Source organism: Sciurus vulgaris, assembly GCF_902686455.1.
Source record: "Sciurus vulgaris genome assembly, chromosome: 15".
Classification (NCBI taxonomy): domain Eukaryota; kingdom Metazoa; phylum Chordata; class Mammalia; order Rodentia; family Sciuridae; genus Sciurus; species Sciurus vulgaris.
The window spans coordinates 13,086,991-13,111,379 of record NC_136476.1 but is presented as its reverse complement, the minus strand read 5'-3'; the positions used below and the strand labels follow the sequence as shown (position 1 = coordinate 13,111,379).

General features: G+C 39.3%; 1 protein-coding gene across 1 annotated transcript in view; it reads right to left on the bottom strand.

The window, feature by feature from the left end:
- TRPM6 (transient receptor potential cation channel subfamily M member 6) overlaps window positions 1-24,389 on the bottom strand; it is a 155,587-nt gene that overhangs the window by 102,024 nt on the left and 29,174 nt on the right. Inside the window, 8 exon segments of the mRNA XM_079112114.1 lie at window positions 180-280; window positions 403-475; window positions 2,474-2,597; window positions 3,656-3,824; window positions 8,688-8,859; window positions 13,492-13,616; window positions 19,446-19,659; window positions 22,622-22,799. Coding sequence (XP_078968240.1) covers window positions 180-280; window positions 403-475; window positions 2,474-2,597; window positions 3,656-3,824; window positions 8,688-8,859; window positions 13,492-13,616; window positions 19,446-19,659; window positions 22,622-22,799 — 1,156 coding nt within the window.

Genomic DNA, 24,389 nt, shown 5'->3' with positions numbered 1-24,389 from the left:
TTTCAGGAAGGCAAAGTAGATGAGAGAAATATCTTAGCCACCCTTGGGTGCCCAGACATCAAGAAGCTATTCCTATATCCCTCTCAACCTATCTATTTCTCCTTCAATTTTCTCTCTGCACCTCCCTAACAAAACAACGTGCAAAATATTTTTTCCATACGACTTCGTTTTCATCATACCTTCCAATGTTGTCCATAAATTAGGATATGTTTCTTAGCAATGTCCATTCTGTCCCAAGTCATTGCTAGATTTAATTGTTCTAATGTTGATAAATTGGTGCCTGCAGTAAAATAAAGGAACAATCATATATTCTATTCAAAATATCCAGGCAACAAGCACAAGGTGCCCTGGAATGTAAGAACAGGAAGTAGGGAACAATTACAAATCTGTTCAGTTACTCACCCTTGAACAAAGCTGTTAGGATTGCTAAATCAAGGTCTTGCTGTTCTTCAGAATCAGCATCAAATATGGTAATCTGTAACAATTGAAAAACAAAAAGCCGTATGTTCAGTAACTACCAAAGAAAATGCTCTCAATCAATATCCAAGGATTCACCTTTAAGCTAATGAATTGATGAAATCATTCCTCATTTTGCAATTTTTTTTTTTACTTATAGAAGATAAATATATTTAGATAGGGTGACAAAAGTCATAGACACTTGTTATAACAAAAACCTTTACAAACCCCATGTATATTAGAAGAAACATCTATGAAAGAACTATATTAATTTGCCATGTGCATGCTACAAAAAAAAAAAAAGAACCTCAGTGTTAATTCCTACTGAAAATAAGATCATTCCTCCTTTTGAAGGGATACCAAATAAGACCCTTTCACTCACCTAAATTTAGAAACTAAGGTTTTTGATTTTTAATGAGAAATGAATTCTTAAGCATTTGTCCTAAAATAAGGAAGGCAATTTTACAATGGACCCAGTGACCAAGTACAATGAACAGCACAGACATTCCTTACAATATCAAAGTGCCCAGAGCATCCTGGATTGTGACTGTCTCTTTTTTTTAAGACAAATAAGAATTAATGAATTCATTTTAGCCTTTCCAGATGAAATTATGTTCCATATAGCAGAGGAAACTGGTTTAACAGAAAAGATCCAGGACCGACAAGTTTTGCTCTGCCAAGCCCTTCCGCCATGTTCTGCCTCACCACTGGCCCAGAATGAATGGGGCCAGCTGACCATGGACTGAAACCTCTAAAACTATGAACAAAACTAAATCCCTCCTTCTCTAGGTTGATTTTATCAGGTATTTTGTCACAGTGATGAAAAGCTATCACAGTTCCTATTAAGATATAAATATTATGTTTCTACAACTTCACACATTAGATCCCTTCACGATGTACAGGAATAAAATCAACCCTCCATTGCCCAGGAGCTGAAAACCCAATTGCTGTGAAGTGCAAACTCTTTAGCTACCTTTCTTACTCTCTCAGTCATTACACTGCTCATTTCACTCATTGATGACAGGAAGGAGTGAGCACAATGGCAATCTCTTTAACATGTCCTTTTCTTACTGATTATTGTGGAAATACAAAGCCAAGTAAACTAAGAACAAGATTTCAATCACCTTGGAGCTCAAGTTTCAGTTCTAACATTTTGTAACTGCAAGACTGTGCAAATCACTGAGATTCTTTAGCTTTCAGTATCATCTTTGAAAGTGAAATAATCCACCACTGTTATGCTGAACTCACTCATGGGGCTATTTCAGGGAAAAAATATATTCGAAAGCACACTGCTAATAACAAGCATGGTAGTTATTAGGTCCATATCACACGTTTTGCCACAATTTCTTTAACCTACTTGTATTCAATAGTTTTTTTTTTGTTTTTTTTTTTGAGGCTAGGTACTATAATATCACCAAAATTCTTCCAATTCTGGAAAGTTCACTTTGAATCATGACATATCTGCATGGGTACTATAATTTTCAGTTTTATATCATCCAAATTGATAAAAATTTTCATCACAGTCCCTAAAACACTGAACACTTTTCCTGAATGTGTACATGGTCACAGTGCATAGTCTGTGGACTCTGTTTTCTATTCCAAAGTGTATTTTCATATTTCCTGTTGTCCACTACATTCCCAAGGACCTCCTTCAGGACAGTGTATGAGGCTGTCATCTAAACTCAGCAGACTCGAATTCACTGAAGACAAAAAGCTGTTCCTTTACTCTCTGAAAACATTTATGTGTAATTTTCACTAAGTTTTATGATGTTTCTGTAATACAGTTTATCCTATCTAGGGGTCTATTCCCAGGTAGAGTCTGAAATTCAAAGCAAGAAGGGTCGGGACGGAGGTGGAGGTAAAGCCGGAAAAATCTAAGCTGACTCAATGAAAGGGTGAATTCTGTTGAGTTACATCTACTCAAGTTCAAAATGGAAAAACTGTGAAAAATAAAGCATTGCAATTTCTGCAAATGGCATTTTTTTAAAGTCAGTTTGAATCATCAACTCATACTCACAAAATCCCTGTGCATCATACACTCCATTAAAATGTGAAAAAGGTGCTTGGACTGTTTAAGACTAAAGTTGAAAGTGTTCTGAATCATGCAGATGATTTCCTCTTTCACCTGAGGACGCAGCATCCTAGGAGAGAAATAAATGGTCATGTCTGGATGCAAGCCAGAGAAGACACCAAGCCAGAAGCATCAATTCAAGAAAACCCACATGCTCACCCAACTGAGAAGGTTTCTATGGCTAGTTCTGCCAGACAACAACTAAGCAGGAAGAAAATGCAAGCAGGGGCTCCAGCAGAAGGCTGAACTGGAACATGAAACTAGGTTGACTGCCCACTCTGTAAAGAATACAATCTGAGATAGAGCTCTTGAGCTGATGGTTTCTGGAAGGTTACACATCTCCAAAAATATGCATATGGCATCATATTCTTAAAAAGATGAGAAATGTTAAAAAGTTTAAAAGCCACTCAGCCAGATGACTTTAGGAAAAGAAGAGATATGAAAGGATAAAGAGGGGTACAGGGTAGAAGTAGGTGACTGAAGTCTGAATGGGAAGAGAAATCAGAAAGAAAGAGATCCCAGAGAGCAGATAGAAGAACATAAGCATGAAATACATTTACTAAATAAATTAGCAGGGTTGACATTTTAGTTTTAGGCCCTGTGTATTTACACAGCATAAACCTGCTTTCAAAACTGGAAGACTCATGCCGCCCGTAGGATTGGCTAGAGAAAAACTGTCTTGTTTGAAAAGGGGACAGAAAGCCTGCAATAAGCACAACATATGCTATGTAAATGCTGGCATATTAATTTTTCCTAATTCCTGCTGTTTTTTTCTAATGAAAAATGAGTTTGAAGGTAATCTGGGACCAACACTGGTTGCTTCCCTCCCTGCAGAGCTCTTTCAGATATGAGGGCCAATTGCAGGAACATCTCTTTTCAAAGATTCCCCTAGAAATGCCTTTTCTGGAAGCTCAAACAAGTCTCAAGCTTCTCTGAGAAAGGCAAGCCATTCCTCAGCTAAGAAAATATAGCCTTCATGGTTGTATGCTAATGAACAAAAATGATTTCCAGTGTCACCCTCTGTACTCCAAGGGTAGCTGGCCCACATAATGTATGGTTTAAAGACCTAAAATGGAAGAGTTAGTAAATAGTCACCATCACTTCAAAAAGGAAGAGTCCAGGACTTACCCTTCATCAGCTAAGTGCTTGTGGGTAAAGGCCAGGAGGTCGGCAGCTCTACCTGTACCTTCGCACACCACCACTGGGTCTTTGTCCCTGACAGTCTCCCATACCATGAGGATGACATTCGGACCTCCTTCCACCACCAGCCGCACCACAGGTGTGCCTTGTCTTGAGCCTGTTTCAGATCACAAACATCATCAAACTGCAGCAAAGCGTCCTTATCTGACAGTCATCGAATTGGTTTCAAGGCACGAGTCTTTCTGCTACCACATACTTTCATTGCTTGTACCAGCCCCTCTCTCTTAATATTCCCCGTTTGCTTAGATGAAGTCAAGTCAGAAACTTGGACTTCAAATAAAATGTAGCATAAATATGGCGAGAGCCTCCTTGAGTTTTTGCCAGGAGAAAAGTTAAAGTCTTTCAGTGATTTAAAAAAAAAAAAAGAAGTTGTCCTTAAGAAAGTTAAACTTTTCATTTTGGGAAATCCTCAACATCTAAAAGTAAAGGGAACTATAAATGGATTCAAATTTATCCATCACTCATCTCCACATATGATCAATTTTTTAAAATCTTTTTTCTTTTCTTGTAATACTGGGAAATGAACCCAGGGGCACCCTACCATTGAGCTAGATCCCCAGGCCTTATTTATTTATTTATTTATTTATTTATTTATTTTGAGACTGGGTTTTGGTAAGTTGCTGAGACTAGCCTTGGACTTGTGACCCTCCTGCCCAGACTCCCAAGTCCCTAGGAATAAAGTGGGGTACCCAGCTCAATAAATTTTTAATAGTCATTATTTCTAGGAACAAGATGAGTTGGGCAACCCTCAGAGACTTTTACATTTCAATATATTTGATTTTTAACTGTTTGAATTCTTATTGTCAGCATCAATTATTTTATCACAAAAAGGAAGAAAAAAATATGGAGCAACGAGAGTCACTCCTTTAAAAAAGACATTAAGCAAAAAAAGAAAAAAATAGAGAGAAAAAGAGAGAGAAAGATACAGAATGAGATATATCCAATTTTATTTTCAAAACCTTATAATTGCCTATATACTTTATATGTGTACCCCTGATATACCTATATCTTTAGCATGTTATAGAAAGATCAGAAAAATCTGGAAGAATATCCATCAAACTTTTAGCAGTGGAGAAGGTAGAGAAGAGTCTGGAGAAATTTTGAAAAAAAAAAATCTGTTCATCTTACAGATTTTTTTTTCATCTTATAGATTTCTTAATACATTTTAGCACCATACACGCATGGATATATCACTTTTTTTTGTAGTGCTGCCATTGAGCCCAATCCTTCAGCATGCTAGGCAAACGCTTTACCTCTGAAATACGCCCCAGACTGATATATTACTTTTACTGATTATACTATTGCAATACTAGAGATTGAACCCAGGGGTGCTCAACGTTATTGTTTTGTTTTGTCTTGGAGACAGGATCTCACCAAGTTGCCCAGGCTAGCCTCAAACTTGTAATACTTCTACTTCAGCCTTCTAAGTTACTGGGATTACAGATGTGTGCCACCAACACCCAGCTGATAAATTACTTTTAAATCAATACTTTTATTTTTCAAAAGAAGAAAACTTGGCAGGTAATATACTTGCACCTGAGCAAGAAATACCTTTATTTTGTTTTTGTTTGTTTGTTTCACCTTAGTTCATATTAATTACACAGATTGGTGGGTTTCATAGTGGCATATTCAGACACGCTGATAAGAGTTGGGTCAAATTCATTCCAGTTACCTCCCCTTTCTCTATACTCAGAGTCTCCCTTTTACATTGATGATTTCCCCTCACTGTGTTTTTAAAATTCTCTCCTGTTTTCCACATATGAGAGAAAACACATAACCCTTGACTGAGTTTGGCTTATTTTGCTTAACATGATGCTTTCCATAAGAACTTTACTATGCGTCGACTGTTTTCAGGGTCCTGCTGTGACCCTCCTCTGGCCATGCCCCTCCCCATGCAGACAAGAGTCTACAGGGCTAAAGGTTGAGGGAAGCCTGCTCCCCTACTTCCTAAAGTTCGCAGGACTCCAGAATCCCTGCTTCCAGGAGCCACTTGAGCCTCTGCCCAGGAATGTCCTCCTCAAGGACAAATTTGCCAAAGCAAGAGGCAGCTTAGAAAGGCAGAAGAGAGACAGGCAACTGTGACATACTGCTGGACTGTCCTGGGGATCGTGTGTGTGGAGGGGACCTGGCACTACAGGACTGAGTCAGGTCAAGGTGAGAGCAGGTCAGGGCTGCCCCTGCCTCTCTAGCTCTGTACTCCCCAAAGCCAAGAACTCTAAACTTAAACGTGGCCTTCCAGAGCTAGGTGTCAAAATAAAAGGGTAGAGCATATTCTATCTAGTGTGTTAGCTTGATTTCAAACTTTTAAATATTTAGACGGTATGTGGACTTCTATGGGAATCCTTGTCCCAGACTCCACAAACATTAGGGGTGGGCCTGTTACCCAGCATCCAAATATTTCATTCAGTCCATGTAACTGCTGTGGTATTATTCTGTTGTTGTTGTTTTTTTTTCCAGAAACCTATACCTTCTTATTATTGTCTCCATATCACTAAAAGCAAACCTAGGATTTATCAACCGATAGACACATGGTCTTCCAATAATATCATCTTATCAAAACTAAATTAAATGTGGGAAATGTTTTATTGAGGCACAAAAATAAGAAAGAAAACTTAGATGAATAGTCACTAATCTTGTGACCAAAAAAAAAATTTATAAGAGAATTTCTTACATCTCATACAATAGAATATTACATAGTCATTGGAAATATATTAATGTGCTTATTGACATAGAAATGCATCCATGTTTGGTGGGAAGGAAGAGACTACAAAAGAAGCATAGATATCTTATCATTCCAGTTTTCAATTTTAAAATGTTGCTCTGTATGGGGAGTGATTATTTTTTTTGCTGTTTTCATATGAGTCCTCCTTAGAATAATAGATGTTACCAATCCACTGCAATGGATCCCACATTTTTTTCTCCACATTCACGGAAATTCTCCAGATACATCAAAAGATTTTTTGTTTTTTGTTTTGTTTTGTAGTGGGGATTTAACTCAGGGATGATTTACCACAGAGCCACATTCCAGCCCTTTTGTATTTCTTATTTTGAGACAGGGTCTCTGTATGTTGCTTAGGATCCTGCTAAATTATTGAGGTTGGCTTCAAATTTGTGATCCTCCTGCCTTCTGAATTGCTGGGATTGCAGGCATGCACCACTGAGCCCAGCCTGTCCTAAATTACAAAGTCTTTGAAAGTACAAATGTCATCTGTTTTTGCTTTCTGCAAGCTTGGGCTTGATTGAATTCACACAAAAGTGGAAAAGCAGCTGGGCACAGCTGCAAACACCTATAATCCCAGCACTCAGGAGGTTGAAGCTGGAGGATCCCAAGTTTGATAACGGCCTAGTCAACTTAGTAAGATCCTGTCTCAAAATGAAAAAGGACTAGATATGTAGCTCAGTGTAATTCACCCCTGGATTCAATTCCCAATACTGGGGGGAGAAAAAAACAAAATCAATAGGGAACAAGAAAGACAAAGACTTGGCTCTCAGGAGGCATGCATTACCATGCTGCACAGAACCTAAACAATTCAGGTGGTGGGCACAGGTCACAGAGGCAACAGGATGCTTCAGGTAGCTAGCATTTCAGACTCTTAACAGATCTTTCCCAGTGTGGTTCTCCTTCAGGGCTATTCTCCACCTTTCCTCCTTCCCTCTGTTCCACTGTTCTTTTTCCCTAGGCACCTCAGTCCCACAGAGAAACACATACCCAATTCACCCCTTTCCCTGACCTAAATGAGACTCGAGACCTTCATTCACCATAAGCCGTAAGTGACTGACAGCAATTCCCACAGTCCTCCCCTCCCCTTTCTACCTCACAACCACAAGATGTACTCAAAGCAGCAAAAGGAAAGAAACAAGCATTTATTGAGGTGATACTATGCACCCAAACTATTCTAATCACATCTAACATACCTTTTCTCAATTAATTCTTGCAAAAACATTTAGAGGTAGAAGAGTCCTTCCATTTTATAATAAGAAATCAGTTTGGTAGACATGAACTCAACTTCCCAAGGTCACAGGCAGTGAAAGACAGCTGTGACTTGACTAACCTCACTGCTTCCTACTGCCTCAGGGTGTCAAGGCCAAAAACTGAAAGGACTGTCAGTATTTTCAGTTAACACTCAAAGGTTGAACAGTATGTGCCTCCTGAGAGCTTTCCCACACCCTGACCTGACCCCGAGGGTGGGAATATGGTGTGAAAGATTTAATTCAGCACAAGAAGCGAGGGTCACCTTCTGCTGCTCTTGCTGGACCCAAAAGTCTTCATCTCTCCAGCTAGCACCCAGCTCTTCTCTTCTCTGTAAAGAAGTGCCTCCTCTCTGCCCACGGACTCTCACTCCACAGATGCCACCAAATGGATCATGCCCAGGGCCCTGTGCATGCTAGGGAAGTGCTCAGTCACTGCACTACTGGTGCTCTGCACAAGTTCTGGGCTACTTGAACACAGCAGCCCAAAATAGTCATCTGAAACACCTCTGTGAGCACAACACAAACCTGACACCTTCCACATCCTTGTTTTTAAAAGTCCTGTCAGGTCTGAACCACATCCATGCCTGAGGCCTACCCTGCTCCCCCTCCCCCCGCATCACCCCCCCCCCCCCGCCTCCCCCACACACACATGAAACATCATCTTCCTTGGCCCCTGCTCCTCTCGGGCTTGTCTCCTTATTGCCTTCCCTATGGAAATCTTCCCTCTCCCCGCACTCCAACAACTCAACTTTATGGACTCTTAGAGTCCTTGCTAGTTAGTGTCTCTGTCATTCCATGAAACTTCCCCTGGCTATGCTGTCTCCTAAACACTTCCTCTCTCCCACTGTCACCCACAATTCTGCACCGTCTTATACCCTCTTTCTGGCTCTCTGACTGCTCTGAGGCAGAGGCTGGCTTGGACTGTGCTTATCAGCAGCCCCCCACCCCCCCAAGGCAGACCTGTCAGCTGAGCCCTGACAGAACTCACGGCTATGTATCTTCTGCAGAGAGAGGTGCTTCTCCAGGTTCCTCCTGAGCTTCATTTCATTTCCATACTTGCCTACAGTCCCATCATCAGACAGGATGAAATGCGAGTGCATGCAGTTGAGTGTGGTGAGCTTGCTGAGGGGGTTACCCAGAGTCTGGTACATGCACACCACCTGAGGGACAGCAAAGACAAGAAAGGGTCAGAGCTCAGCTTCCCCAGGTTCAGCTGCCCTATGCACTAACAGAACACCTGTCAAGTTTAAAAAGTATTACCTGCTACCTAGCACAGTGCTTCTCAAACTATCTATGGAGAGGGACCAATTTTTAAAAATTTTCCCTTACTTATGGGCCAGTATGTGCTCTTACTAGGCACTACTAGTATGCAGCCCATGATATGTGAGTCTCATAATACAAGTTCAACAACACCCACACACCATTGTCAGCAGGATGAGCATGCCAACCAAGGGCATAGATACCACAGCACAGTCACATTGCTAAAATGGTTCTAAATGTTTATTTTCCACTTCCAGACTCTCCTTGTTTCAGACTATCAAAAAGCAGTTCAAGAACTGGCACCACTATGTAAAACATGCTACCTCTTAGTAGATCTATTACAGAATAATATTTTTCCACTGATTTTTTTGCTAGTATTCCAAATGAAATGAAAGGTAATAGCCAACCAGCCAAGTGACATTTCATTTGATAAAAAGCATCAAGGTCAGCTGGGTGTGGTGGCACATGCTTGTAATCCCAGCAGCTGGGGAGGCTGAGATAGGAGGTTCACAAGTTCAAAGCCAGCCTCCGAAACTTAGCAAGGACCTAAGCAACCTAGAGAGACCCTGTATCAAAATAAAAAATAAAAAGGGCTCAGTGCTTAAGCACCCCTAGGTTTAATCATTGGTAAAAAAAAAAAAAAAAAAAAAGAAAGAAAAATTAAAGTCTTTTTAACATTTATGAACTTCCCTTTAAGCAACTCCAATTCTTATTTGCTTTTAGATGCATGAACATAGTATTTAGTCAGATAGACCAAGTTTAAGTTCCTGCTAACCTTAACTCTGGGTTACTCCTGCTTCCTTTCTCAGGCTTATTTTCCTTATGTATGAGAACAAGGATAATTTCTACTTTGGAGGATTGCCATGAGCCTTCAAAGAAATAATGGATGTAAAAAGCACTGTGAATTTTGCTAACATTAGACTTTATTTATATCATACTGGATTCTACTTTCATGTAAAACTAAAAAGAACCAACAATTTTTTTAAAAAAAAGTTACCTTTATAATTCTGAAACATGACACTGAGGTCAAAAACCAAAAGAAATGATTGACAGAATTACTACATATCTTGTATTTATGAAAAAATATAAATAATATAAAAATTTGAGAGAAATGCAGTATATATAACAAATAAAAGTATTACTAGGTTATAAATTTTAAAAAAAAATGTGAAGAGATCTGAACCTCATTAGCAACCAGACAAATGTAAATAAGAACAGTTGGGTATGACTTTGTACCCATCAGAAGGGTAAAAAAAAGTTTTAAACACAGAAGACTCCTAATTGGCTAAGGCACAAGGCACTTGGGATTCCATTGGTACGCTGTGAATAACTCATTACCATCTTTGTGCAAGACAACATTTCATGTTTTTAAACGTACAACCATGGTGCGGGGTTGTAGCTCAAAGGTAGAGCACTTGCCTAACGTGTGCGAGGCACCGAGTTTGATCCTCGGCACCACATTAAAAATAAATAAATAAAATAAAGATATTGTTTCCATCTAAAATTTTTAAAAAATATTTAAATGTTCAATAGCAACTGGATCAAGCACTGCTCTTTGAGAACCATTTCTAAGGAAATAAGCAATGCAGTACCAAAGATTTGTAAATCTTATCATAATATCAATAATGTCTGTAAAAGTGAAAACAGGGAACCTTCTAAAAGGGCAATCGTAGAGGAATATTTCACTATGGTAAAGTAGAACACTATCAGGTAAGACAAATCAAAATGCACCTGTGGCCCCAGACTGTGGTCCCATAATACTATGTCCCACTGAAAGCAAACAGCAGCCTCTCTAGGGAGCAAAAATTATACACAATAAGCCCAGAATATTTTTTCATCTTAAAAAGCACAGAAGTTATGAGAGATGATAGAATTGGGCAAAAAGACTCAGGAGACTAAAAGTCTCTACTAAACAAAACAGGGCAATTTCAACATGATAAAAATATCATACAGCCAGGTGTGGTGGCAGCATATATTTATAATCCCAACAACTCAAGAGGCTGAGGCAGGAGGCTCACAAGTCCAAGGCCAGGTTGGGCAACTTAGCAAGACCCCTGTCTCAAAATAAAAAATAAAAAATTCAGTGGTTGAATGCCTCTGGGTTCCACCCCTTGTACAATGAAGAAAACAAAAATTCTAACACTAATGACTAGGGTACTGAAACATACTAAATAGGTTTAAACTCATGAGTTTAAAGAAAAAGTAAGTTTCATCTTTGGAAGATGGTAAATAACCATCCCATCATTTTGAAAACTGGCAAATAAAGTATCAGACGCTTTTTTTCTGCCTTTTCTATAGAACTATACAAGGTAAGGCAAGTGTTTGATGAGAAACTGTTTTCTTTGAAGAAAAACTAAGCAAAAAATGAAGGAAGAATGCTATAATTAAATATCAGCATTTATAACCTTATTGAAATAACGAATCTAGGTGATAACTGCTAACGCCAAGAAAAGACAGATGATCCAAGGTTACAAGGGATGAACACACGTCCCATAACATAAACCTAAACAAAAAGAATCCAAGTCCGAACATTATTCTTGACCAAACTCTCAATTTACAAGGAGGACAAGAGAGAAGGAAACATGCTAAGCCCACTACAAAAGGTTAAATCTGGGAAAGCCAAAATGTGAGACACTTTTCAGGATAAATGACCCAAGTTCTTCAACAAACAAATTAAAGGGGAAGAAAGGAGATGAATTAGAAGAAGGGGGAAAAGTGAATCAAACCAGGCATGGTGGCACACATCTATAATCCCAATGACTCAGTAGGCTGAGGCAGGAGGATCCCAAGTCCAAGGCCACCCTGGGCAACTTAGTGAGAGCCTGTCTCAAAACGAAAAATAAAAAGGGGGATGTAGGGATGTAGCTCAGTGGTAGATCACCCCTGGGTTGGGTTCAATGGCCAGCACCCAAAAAAGAAAGACAAAAAAAAGTGAAGCAAGAAACCTATTAATTGATCACAAAATATAGAACATTTTTGGATAATGAAATTAAACAATGAACTATGAGGCAATGAAAAATCTGACAAGATAGAATAGTTGATGACACTCAGGAATTATTGTTAAGTTTTTAGTCATGATAATAGCATAGTGATTATTTTTAAATTGTTCCTATACTTTAAAAATGCCTACTGAGCCAGAGGCGGTGGTACATGCCTGTAATCCCAATGACTTGGGAGGCTGAGACAGGAAGATCACAAGTTCCAGGTCAGTCTCAGGAACTTAGCGAGGCCCTCAGCAACTTAGTGAGACTCTATCTCAAAATAAAAAATAAAACGAGCTGGGGATTTAGCTCAGGGATAAAGTACCTCTAGGTTCAATGACCAGTGCTGAAGAAGAAGGAGAAAGAAAAAGGGAAGGGGGAAGAGAAAGGGAAGAGAGAAATGCACACTGAAATGTTTACAGATGAAATTATCTGATGTCTGGAATTTGCTTAGAAATAACAGAGAGGGTTGGCTGAAAATAGATAAGAAAATAGAAGAGACAAAAGCAGATTCATAGCAGTGAGTTTCTTTTGTAATTTTTAAATGCATTTTTTAAAATCACACATTAGGCATACACAGAAAAAATTCTGGAATCATAACACACCAAAATATTAGCAGTAGTTTCTTTCTTCTTTGTATCTTTTCTAATACCAATAATTTTAATTAAAAAAACCTTATAAATAGACACATCCATTCCCTTCAGACAAACACATAGATAGGATCTATGAATCAATACACAAGAATGAATGAAGCAGAGAATAATATGAAATGAGAGAAAAGAACTAGCATGAGCCAAACTAAGAATCTGTCATGTTTTACTACATATGAGCCATTCCAAATATATTGGCTATTTGCAGGACAAGAGCCATTGAGGAGTTTTGCAAAGAAGAATAGCATGATCTGAATTCTATTTTACAAGGAACATTCTGGCTACCATGTTGCGACTTAGGAGACAAGAGTAAGAGGAAGTAAGACTATTACAATGATTTAGCATCAGAATGGTCACTTAGACCTGCTCACTAATAGTGGAGATAATGAGAAGAGGTCAGATTTTCAGCATATTTCAAAAGTGGAACTCAGGTAGTTTACTGATGGATCAGTTTTAAGGTATGAGACAAAGAGATCATTCTGGGATTAAACTGGGGTTTTGGGCTTGAGTAACAACAAGGAGGAATTGTCATTTTCTAAAACAGGATGAGAACTGAATGTGGGGGTGCACTCCTGTAATCCCAGTCACTTGGGAGGCTGAGGCAGGAGGATCATAAGATCGAGGCCAACGTGGGCTACTTAGGGAGACTCTCTCAAAATAAGAAATATAAAGAGCTGGAGATATAACTCAGTAATAGAGAGCCCCTGCATTTAATTTTCAGTACCAAAATATAAAAAAGTGAAAATATAAAATAGGATAAGGGATGTAGAAAAACAGCAGGAAGTAGTTGGGTATGTATTACATTTGAGGGGTCTATTAGACACCTAGGTACAGTGTTAAGTGAACAATTTGAATTTGCATCCATGTTTTTGTTGTTGTTATGAAAGGATGGTCTACTTACATCTTTTCCAATGAGATCTCTCTGGTTCTCAATGACACCCCAAGGAGGGATTCCAACTGTCCAGATTTTCCTCAAGGACTTAGAGGAATGGGCTTTTAGGGCATCTCCAACATGTTTAGACACACCTATGAACAACCAGTTCAGAAGTCAAATTTTAACTCACAAATCACGTAAAACAGAGTCAAAGAAACAAAGATATGCAAAAGGTTATTATTATTTTTATTTTTACAAACTGTATTTTGATTCATTGTACACAAATGGGGTACATCATTTCATTTCTATGGCTGTACATGTAGATTCACACCATTCGTGTAATCATGTCTGTCTCATTCCAACATCTTTCATACCCCCGCCCCCTCCTCCCTCTCATTTCCCTCCACATAATCTAAAATTCCTCCATTCTACTCTCACCCCCGCCCCCAACCGCCATTATGTAGGATAATGATGCAAAAGGTTATTCTTAAGGAAAGTTGCTGGCACAGTGGAATTGGATTCTGGTATCTTTTTTTCCTCTATTCTCTCCTGACACCTTTTTCTCTTATCACTGACCTCTGGACCTGAAGAATTTCCCTCTCCTTTTGGGCAATTTCTGCCTACAATATCGGTCCTGACCCTGCTGAATAACCAGAATGTTCTGTGCGTTGTCCTCTCTCAGCAATTCCAGCCCTGATATCATGAATGTTCTATATATTTTTGTCTCTAATCTTCTCCAGTGTCTCAGCAGATGTATCCCTTACGTCATTAAGGCAAACTAATTTAACTGCTCGATGACCTGCTGGAGATGGACTGTGCCACCACCCACTTCTAGGTACATGGATGCCAATTGTACCTGCACACTGCCTCCCACCCACCTTTTGTACAAAACAAGGAAAACAAATTGTTTGAAAAAAAAATTAACAGCTTCATATACACAACTATTCCAGAGAGAATACATTAAGGAATAGTACATTAATGTTTGATCTCCTGAAATTAATAATTATAGAAGCCACTACTTTCTGGAACATGCAAAGATTTCAGCAAATGTTGACTACTTTACAAGTATTTATACTTCAGGCTTTTTAAAAAATCCATTTTATAGACAAAAATGGTGGCACAGAGGGTCAGATAACTTGCCCAAGGTTATAGAGCTGGCAATTTGTAGAGCTAAGATTCCAGTTTAGATAATCTGACTTTTAAAAAAAATAGTCTTCATTTTTAGAGTAGTTTTAATTTGAACAGAAAGTAGAGAAAACTCCTCTAGAACCCCCTGCCACCACACAAACACAACCTCCCCCATTAATGACCCCCACCAGAGTAGTACATTTTGTTATAATCAATTACCAACCAGAAGCATAGTTTACATGGGGGTTCGTTCTTGGAGTCATATAGTCTACGAGTTTTGACAAATGTATAATGTCACGTATTCACCACTGCAGTATCATACAAAATATGTTCCTGGCCCCAAAATTCCTCTGTGCATTGAATATTCATCCCTCCCTCTCTACTAAGCCCTAGACATCACTGATCTTCCTGTTTCCACAATTGCCTTTTCCAGATGGTCACATAGTTGGAATCATATAATAAGTAGTCCTTTGACTTTGACTCTGACCTTCAGTTACAACACTGCATCTTAAGACATTCTTCCTTATGTATAGTACTGACTCCACATGTATCATGAGCACAGGGAGGAGAAAAAAAAAAAACAAAACAAAACAAAAAAAAAAAAACTTCTGCTTAAGTTTGAATGTGTCCCTTTCAAAATTCATGCATTGGAAATTTAGTCCCCAATGCAGCAGTGTCTGAAATGGGGACTCTGGGGACCTGTTTAGATCATGAGGGTTCCATCCTCATAAATGGATTGGTGCTATGTAAAACGGGTTTCTGAGTATGGGTTTGCTCCCTCTTGCCCTTCTACCTCCCACCATGTGAGGAAACAGCCAGAAACCTCATACCAAATGCTGGTCCCTTGATCTTGAATAGCATCCAGAAATGTGAAGGAATAAGCTGTTCTTCATAATTACCAGTCTCACTATTTTGTTATAACAGCACAAATGGACTAAGAAGGACATCTTCAGATTGCATATATCTGATGCACAGCCCCTAAATCACTTTCTTATCTCTGGCATCTTCTCCCCAAATCCATTAAAACTGTGTCAGATTCATCTCTAGGATCTAGGTTCTGGATTTCAGGAACACTTGTATATCAACTGTGAAGCTCTCCATCCCAATAGATATTTTTATTCCAGAGGTTTGGCCTGGTTTATAAAAGCATTACTGTATTATTTTTGTTGGTGGTGGTGTTGTTTTAAGAAACCCACCTGCAATCCTAATACAAATACTCTTCTGAGAATCTCTGCAAAAGTCAGTCTGACCATGTCATTCCCATCTTCATTCTCTGATTCAAAACCCTTTGAACCATGCATGAACCATGCCATGCAGAGAATGATGCCAGCCCATTAGCATGGCACCCAATCTGGCTCCGCCTCCCTTGCTGTCCCTGAACCCTGCCACATGGCACACACTGCAGTCAGTGACCTTATCATTTCTTTCTACACTTGCCTTGGTCTCCATCTGTGCTTCTTATCATGAACTGCCACCTCTACCTTGCTGAAGACCAATGCCAAGTGCTGTATTCTCATTTAAGCCTTAAAGCTGCCCTCAGTTCAAACTGTATTTCCTTTCCCCTTTCCTTGTACTCTTCAAAACACTTTTTTTTTTAACCCTGTCAGCATCAAATTCTAGTCAAATTGCTTTTTGTCTTCTGTCACAAGCCCACCTGTGCCCCTCACCCAGGGTCACACTACTTGTCTTTCATCCACAACACCAATCCAAATGCTCTAGATCTGGTAGATCTTGAAGGCTGATGGCAATCAACTCAGCAACTGTCAACTATCTGTGCCAAAAAAATGTTCAGTTATAGTTCAGAAGCATCTCAAGATAGGCAGGCATTCATAAGCAGAGCTTCTCAAATTTGAATGTGCAAGAATCATCCAGGCTGTTGTTCAAATGCAGATTCTGTTTCTGCAGGTCTGGGTTGGGGCCTGAGATCTGATGCTGATGCTTCCGGTCAGGGACCACTCCTCAAATAGTACAGGAGCTGTGGTCAGGAATCAGATCGATGGCTGTTTAGAGGAGCTTTAAGCCTTCCTCGTTTCCCATCATGTCTATTGTTCATATAATCTACCTCAACCAGCTTCACACTACCCTCTAGGTCTTTCTTTAGGTTTGGTGACCCTCACCTAAATTTTCTTTTCGAAAAAACAATTAAGTAAAATGAAACATGTAATGCAGTTATTTAACAAAAAATGTCTTTTCCAAGTCGACATTTGTCTGAGTTCTCTAAAAGTCCCTTACCCCACCCTCTTTTTTATGAAAAATAAAATAAGTACTGTACAATGGACTTAGAATTCTGCCAGCTTCAGTTTGTTCCAGAATATAAAAAAATAATTATCTATAAAATGCACAAGACAAACTACCAGGTTTCCTATTCCAAATCCCTTGTTTTATTTTGCTTTTTGTGGGTTTTTGTTGTTGTTTGTTGCTCATTTGTTTATCATTTGCTTCCTTCATTCCTCTTCAGTCAAAAGAAATTATTAAACAGTATGTGCTGCTGAATACTTAGGCAAAGGTGTAGGCCTGGCCGCTGGTGCATCACCAGGTAAGACAGTTGATACACAGACTTGTGCTAATGTGTGATGTGAACATAGACACGGGGCTGCAGGTAGTCACTGCTATAGAATTTAAAAGATAAAAATGAATAGCTCTAGTTGAGATTATCAGATGCTGTTTCGTGAGTGTGTTGACATCTTGTGTCAGTCCTAAAAGATGGGCATGATTTAATCAAAGACTTTGGATTCAAAAGAGAGAAGAGTAAAGAGAGATGGAAAGCCATCTGTTAGTAACAGATTAGTAAGAGTCGAGTGTTGGTGGAGTCACATGTTCTCAAGCCTGGCTGCACATTAGATTCACTTCAGAAGCTATATCCTGGAAGCCTCAAATTCATCTGAGGAAGAGCAGGTGCATCTGGTTGCTTTTTATTTGTTTGTTTTTGTTTTCTTTAAAGTTCCCCCAAAGGATTCTTATGTGCATGCTGCTCATAAACTCTGAGGCAAAGGAATAAGGTTCAGAAGCCACCATATGAGTTCCTGAATGTCAGATTTCAATGAGGCTCAGGGGGCTGAGGCAGAAGAATGGCAAGTTCAAAGCCAAGCTCAAAGCCAATCTCAGCAATGTAGAGAGATCCTGTCTCAAAATTAAAAATAAAGGGCTGGTCTGGGGATATAGCTCAGTTGGTAGAGTGTTTGCCTCACAAGCATAAGACCCTGGGTTCAATCCCCAGCACTGCAAAAATAAATTAATTAATTTAATTTAATTAAATAAAGAGCTGAGGATTTGGCTCAGTGGTCAAGCACCCCTAGGTTCTATCCCCGGTATTAAAAATAAAAAGAGTCAATGAGTCAGGTGTGGTAGCACACAGCTATAATCCCTGCAACTTTAGAGGCTAAGGCAGGAAGATAGAAAGTTTGAGACTAGTCTGGGTAACTTAGCAAGACTGTCTCAAAGTAAAAACTAAAAAGGGTTAGAGTTATAGCTCAGTGGAAGAGTATCACTGGGTTCAATTCCCAGTATTGCAAATAATAACAATAACAAGAATAATATGAAATTAAACATAAAAGTCAATGATATAGACAATCATGTCGTTAAAAAGAAGTCATTGTCTACGCATTCACAAAATAATCAATGCAATGTTTATGCATGTCATTTGTTTCCAATATCTGAAAACTTGACAATGACCTTATGAGTTTAGCTACTATCCAGGCCCACACACTACTCATTTGCACAGGTTTGATGTTCCTATTAATCTCACAATTGCCTTGATAAAAGAAAAATCATGAGATGCCTTAAATTTTTTTTTTCTTTTTTTTTTTTTTTTGTTTTTTTTTTGATAGTGGAGTACTGGAGATTGAGCCCAGGGGCAACTGACCACTGAGCTACACTCTCAGTCCTTTTTATTTTCTATTCTCAGACAGGCTCTTGCTAAGTTACTGAGGGTCTTGCTAAGTTGCCTAAGCCTCGAACTTGCAATTCTTCTGCCCCAACCTTCTGAGTCACTGCCATTACAGGCATGCACCACCACACCCAAATAAGAGATGTCCTAAATTTAATTACAAGGGCCAGAGGACGGAAATGCAAAGAGATAAGAGAAATTAATCCGTTAACAGCTACAGGGTGAAAGCAACAAAAAGTTGTTTCACATTCCTGAATGTATGTTGAAACCTTGACTCAAAACCCCAGGTGGCTGATCAGGGGTCACTGTGTGATGCTAACAAATGAAATTTCCAGACTATTAACCCCAACCAAGCCAGAAGCAATGGTATTCCATAAACTGTTCTCTCCCTACTTCATGTTTTCCCACCTCTCTTATATATCACCAATGTGAATTCACCTTGGGCAATTTATGCTTTCCTTCCCAGAATTTTCATTATAAAAATGCTCTTGACTATTGCATCCCATGGACACATTTCTACCTGTGCTGGTCCTGCTGCTGGTAGTTGCAGAACTTGTCTCAGGACCAGTTCTTCTTCTGGCTAACATCTGGAATAGCTCAATGAACCCTTTGATGGCAGAGAACCCTTGGTCTCAGGAGTTGTGGCTTAAGAGACTGAAATTCAGGAAAGGCTACTTTTTTTTTTTTTGCCAGAAGTTTACTCAAAGTTGCATCAACATAGTGTATTTTGACAATGATCAAAACATTCCAGGAAAAGTCTACCATTCTTCTGGGCTTATTTCCCAGTCACCAGCTTTTTGTTTTTCCTCTTTCACATCACCACATCTCCTGGGAGCACTGCAGAGCAGAGATGAGATGCCATAATGCCTGCCGAACAGTGAGAAAGGAAAGGGAGGAAGGGAAGGAGGGAGGGAAGGAGGGAGGGAGGGGAAGGGAGAGAAGGGGGACAGACAGACATGTGCTTTACCCATGTTGATGCCTTCCGTTATTATCCATGCTCCTGTTGTCTCTGCAGCTTTGACCAAACCCTGGCTGACGATGTCTTTAAGCTTAGAGGACATCTTAAAATTCTGGAGACCCCCATGGACAGAGATGACAAGCTTGGGCAATTCCATCTTCCACTCTTTCAACATTAAATGTAATAGATGATCCGATTTGGTATCATAAGAAGTTCTAATATACTGCAAGACAGGCACATATCCATGAACAGAAAATAGTGAAAAATACACTCCAGGCATGGAAACAATGAGCACACAGCAGGGAGAAAACCTGCAGGGAAGTGTCTACAATCTCTCTTAAAGTTCATCCTCACATATTGGAAATATTTACTTTTGAAAGATCCCACACCCCCTTTTAGTTCCTTCTGGGAATTCTAAGTCCCTGTAGGGAAGTTTCCTCTGGCTGGAGGCTTGGCCCCCAACGTCCTCCAGAAGGCCTGAAGGAAGGAGAGATACTTCAAACAACTGACCAAAATCACCACCTCAGCAAACCCGGTAATAAAAAACTGTGAGAAGTAGGTGAAATGTGACTTCATAAATGCCGTAACTTTTCAATTCACTAGTCCCCTTCACATATTCACATAACAAAAGATTCAGAAGCACTTTCGAGAACTTATCATTTCCTTTATACAGTGTGTCCCTCTAAAAACATTTTCTTTTCCAAAACAAATTCTTTTCACAGAATAGTCATCTCTGAATAGGCAATGCAAGCAAAAGAAAAGATGAGGGAAATCCAAACCAGCAAGTAGCTTCCCGGATCATTTTGCATTTTGCATAGGATTTACATGGTGCAACTGGAAAATGCAACCACATATGTAGCATTCAAATACTGTAATATTGAGATGAGCTTGCCTTCCTCAAGCTTATGTCCAAACAGCTACCAGAACAGGCCAGATTTATAGAAAGAAATTAGGGCAACAAGAAACCCAGAAGAACCACACAGAGAGATCATACATGCAGGCAGGGATCATCGCACTATCCTTCAGAATGGTAGCAATTTGAGAGATGGGGTGGTACTGAGGATTATCCCAGTGACATCCCCAGTCATTTTTATTTTTTTATTTTGAGACAGGGAGTCAGTAAGTTGCTTGGGGCCTCTCTAAGTTGCTGAGGTTGACTTTGAACTTGCGGTCCTTCTGCCTCAACCTCCCAAGCTGCTGGGATTATAGGTGTACGCCACTGTACCCAGCAAATGGTAGCAATTTAAAACAATTTTCTATTCATCTTTGAATTTCATAATACACTATCCCTTATTTCATTACTAAAATATTAGAATTTCTGAATGTTGGGATGGGGCAGCTATCACCAAATATGCAAAAGAAAGAATCCAAGAATAATCGTGAATTAATTTACAAGTTAGGACATAGCTGCCATATGAAAATAATATGAATTAGCCAAATTACATTGCTATATTATGTGCATGTACAGAAATGTAACAACAAATCCCACCATTACAGACAACTATAATGCACCAACTAAAATTGTGGGAAAAAAAATAAAATAGTAGGAAGTTGGGCATGGTAGCACATGCCTGTAATCCCAGGAACTGTAAACTGAGGCAGGAGGATCACAAGTTCAAGGTCAGCCTGGGAAGGAAGATCTTGTCTCAAAATAAAATTAAGAGGTTGGGGTGTAGCTCAGTGGTAGAGCAGACCTGAGTTCTTTAGGACTGCAAAAAACAAAACAAACAAAAACCAAATGAAGAAAAAAAACTGTATTCACTAGGATGAACTTTCGTTTCAAATCCAGTCAATTGCTGGTCATACTCCAGGGTACAGCAGATGCAGAGCTTTCCTGAAGAGGGTTCTATCTGGGAAAACTGCCTGCATAAAACAACAGGGAGCTCACATGCTCAAGAGAAAGCAACTGAGGGATGGCTAACCTATCAATACTACGTGTTTCGATGTGTCCTCAGAGTCCCATGTGTTAAACATTTGGCTACCACCCTATGGTGCCATTTGGGGGCAGTGGAACTTCTCAGAGGTGGGGCCAAGTGGTCATTGGGAGCATGTCCTTGAGGGTGATGTTGGGACACCAGGCTCTTCCCATCTCTATCTTTCCTTCCCAGCCTCCATGAGGTGAACAGGCCTCTTCTATCATGTGTTCTTACCATGATGGACTGTACCAAAAGCAACAAGGTCAAGTGACCATGGACTGAAAACCATGAGTCAAGATAAATCTTTACTCCTTTTAAGTTATTGTCTCAGATATTTTGTCACAGTAATAAAAAACTAACGTACCAGATAAATCATATGCAAAATTATCATGTTAGGGACAGGAGGAAAACTAGCCACTAGAGCCCAAAGTTATCAGTGGACACAGGGAGAAATCCTCCCCATATCCTTCCTGAGAAGTCTTCACAAGAACCTGGGAGATATGAATAATGATGAGCTACTGGTAATTACTATGGTCATGCTTCAGTTAAACACTGTGCCATAATTTGGATCCTAAATATCCCCCCAAAGGCCTGTGTGATAAAGGTTTGGTCCCCATCCCACTTGATCCCCACTATTGGGAGGTGGTAGAGCCTTTAAGAGGTGGTGCCTAATGAGAGGTTTTAGGACATTGCGGGTATGCCCTCAAAGAGGATGGTGAAATGCTGGTCTCTTCTCTTTTCTGCACCCAGCCATGAGGTCACTAGCTTGGTCTACAATAAGCTCCCTGCCATGATGTCCTGCCTTCCCATAAGCCCAAAGCAACAGGGCCAGCCAATCCTGGTCTCAAATTTCTAAAACCATGAGCTAAATAGACCTCTTCTTTTTATAAGCTGATTATCTCAGGCATTTGTTACAGTAACAGAAAACTGACTAACAAAGCCTGCTCTGGTATAGTAACTTTACTACATTTCTTAATTTAAAAAAAAACAAGTTCATTGTCTCAAGGGTAATGAACCATTCTCATCTGCAGAGGGTATAAGCTTCCTGAACTGAAAAGATCAGTCAAATAAAGAGCTGGACACATCAAACCTGGGAAAGGTATGATGCCCCTCCAATATTAAGGAAGTCAGATCAGGCTAGTTTTAACAATGGGATCAACAGCATGACTCCTTTTACAATAAAGCCAGGTCATCTGATTATACTTGGAGACACATTTGTAGCTTATCTTATATTCAAAACCAGGAAGACAGTTTGGGTTATTAGCAAACCTTGGAGTGGTAGGTATGCTCTCCATCTTGGAAATTAATAGTGCCAAAGGTATCTGTAGGGCTTTTCATTGTATGCTTTTCAACAGACCATTGTTCACTTTCATTACCCTTGACAGCCGAGAAAGTCCAGGCATAATCTGTCCCATGATGGTCTTGCATCAATCGGCCACAGCAACACCTACATTTCAGAAAACAAATGACTTTAGCATAGAAAATCAATGCAATGTTTCTACATTTTCCCAGAGTAATATACAGATGCCATATGTTAGTAAGTCTTAAAAATTTACATTAATATTCATATTAGATTTATTACATTGGATTATCTTCTAAATTTAGAAACACCCCCTTTGGTTCTCTCCCTTGATTAGACATAAGTATCACTTAGAGAATGCTTTTTCTAAAATGCTCCAAATCTTTTGCACACTCATGTTCATTCAAGTATTATTCATAATAGCCAAGAAGTGGATATAATACAAATATCCATCTTGGACGAATGGATAAACAAAATGTATATACAGGGCTGGGGAGATAGATCAGTTGGTAGAGTGCTTGCCACACAAGCACAGAGCCCTAGGTTCAATCCCCAGCACCGCAAAAAAGGAGTGTAAATGTGTATACATACAATGGGATATGATTTAACCTTTGCTTTTGGTTGTGAGGCAAACCCTCTACCAACTGAGCTATATCCCCAACCGTTTGATTTAACCTTTAAAAAGAAGGAAATTCTGACATATGCTACATCATGAATGAACCTTGAAGCCATTATGGTAATTAAATCAGCCAGAAAAGACAAATATGATACGATTCCACTTCTATGAGCTATCTAAAGGAGTTAAATTCATAGAGACTGAAAGTACAATGGTGGTCACAGGGGTTGCAGGAAAGGGCCATGGGCAGACGTGTCATGGATAGAATATCAATGATGCAAGATGAGAAAGTCCTGGAGATCCATTACACAACAACAGGAATGTACTAAACACCACTGAACTCTACACTTCAAATTTTTTAAGAAAGAGCAGGTTGTGTAGTGCTTTTCTAGCATGCACAAGGCCCTGGGTTAGATCCCCAGCACTGTGATCAATCAATCAATAAAATGGCTAAGATGGCAAAAATTCAAACTGTATACTTTAAGTTTATTCTAGGTCAAATATGCCACAATAAAGTAGAAACTGAAAAATATTGAATTAGGCAATAAAGGAAGCAAGAAAATGCCCTCATATAAACCCAATATGCACATCAAAATGAAGAAATGCTAATGAGGACAAAAAAAGATGCAACATTAAAGTCATGAAAACACAGAACTGTCACAAGAGTCACAAAACAGGATTGCCTATAAACAAAAAAAAGCTGTGCACAGTGACACATGCTTCTAATCCTAGGGACTCAGGAGACTGAGGCACAAGGATCTCAAATTCAAGATCAGCCCTGCAACATACATCTGGGTATAACACCTAAAGTACCTAAAAAACACCTCTGAAACCCCAGTACTTAAAAATATTTTATAATAAATAAATAATATTAATATATATAATACAGTTTTATAATACAGACAAATAATATATTTTTATTATTTATATGTTTTGATACTGGGACTTGAACCCCAGGGATACTTAACCACTGAGCTACATCTATAGCCCTTTTTGTATTTTATTTTGAGTCAGACTCTCTCACTAAGTTGCTGAGGCTGGCCTAGAACTTTTGATCCTCCTGCCTCAGCCTCCCGACTCACTGGGATCACAGCTGTGTTCCATCATGTCGTGCATATGAT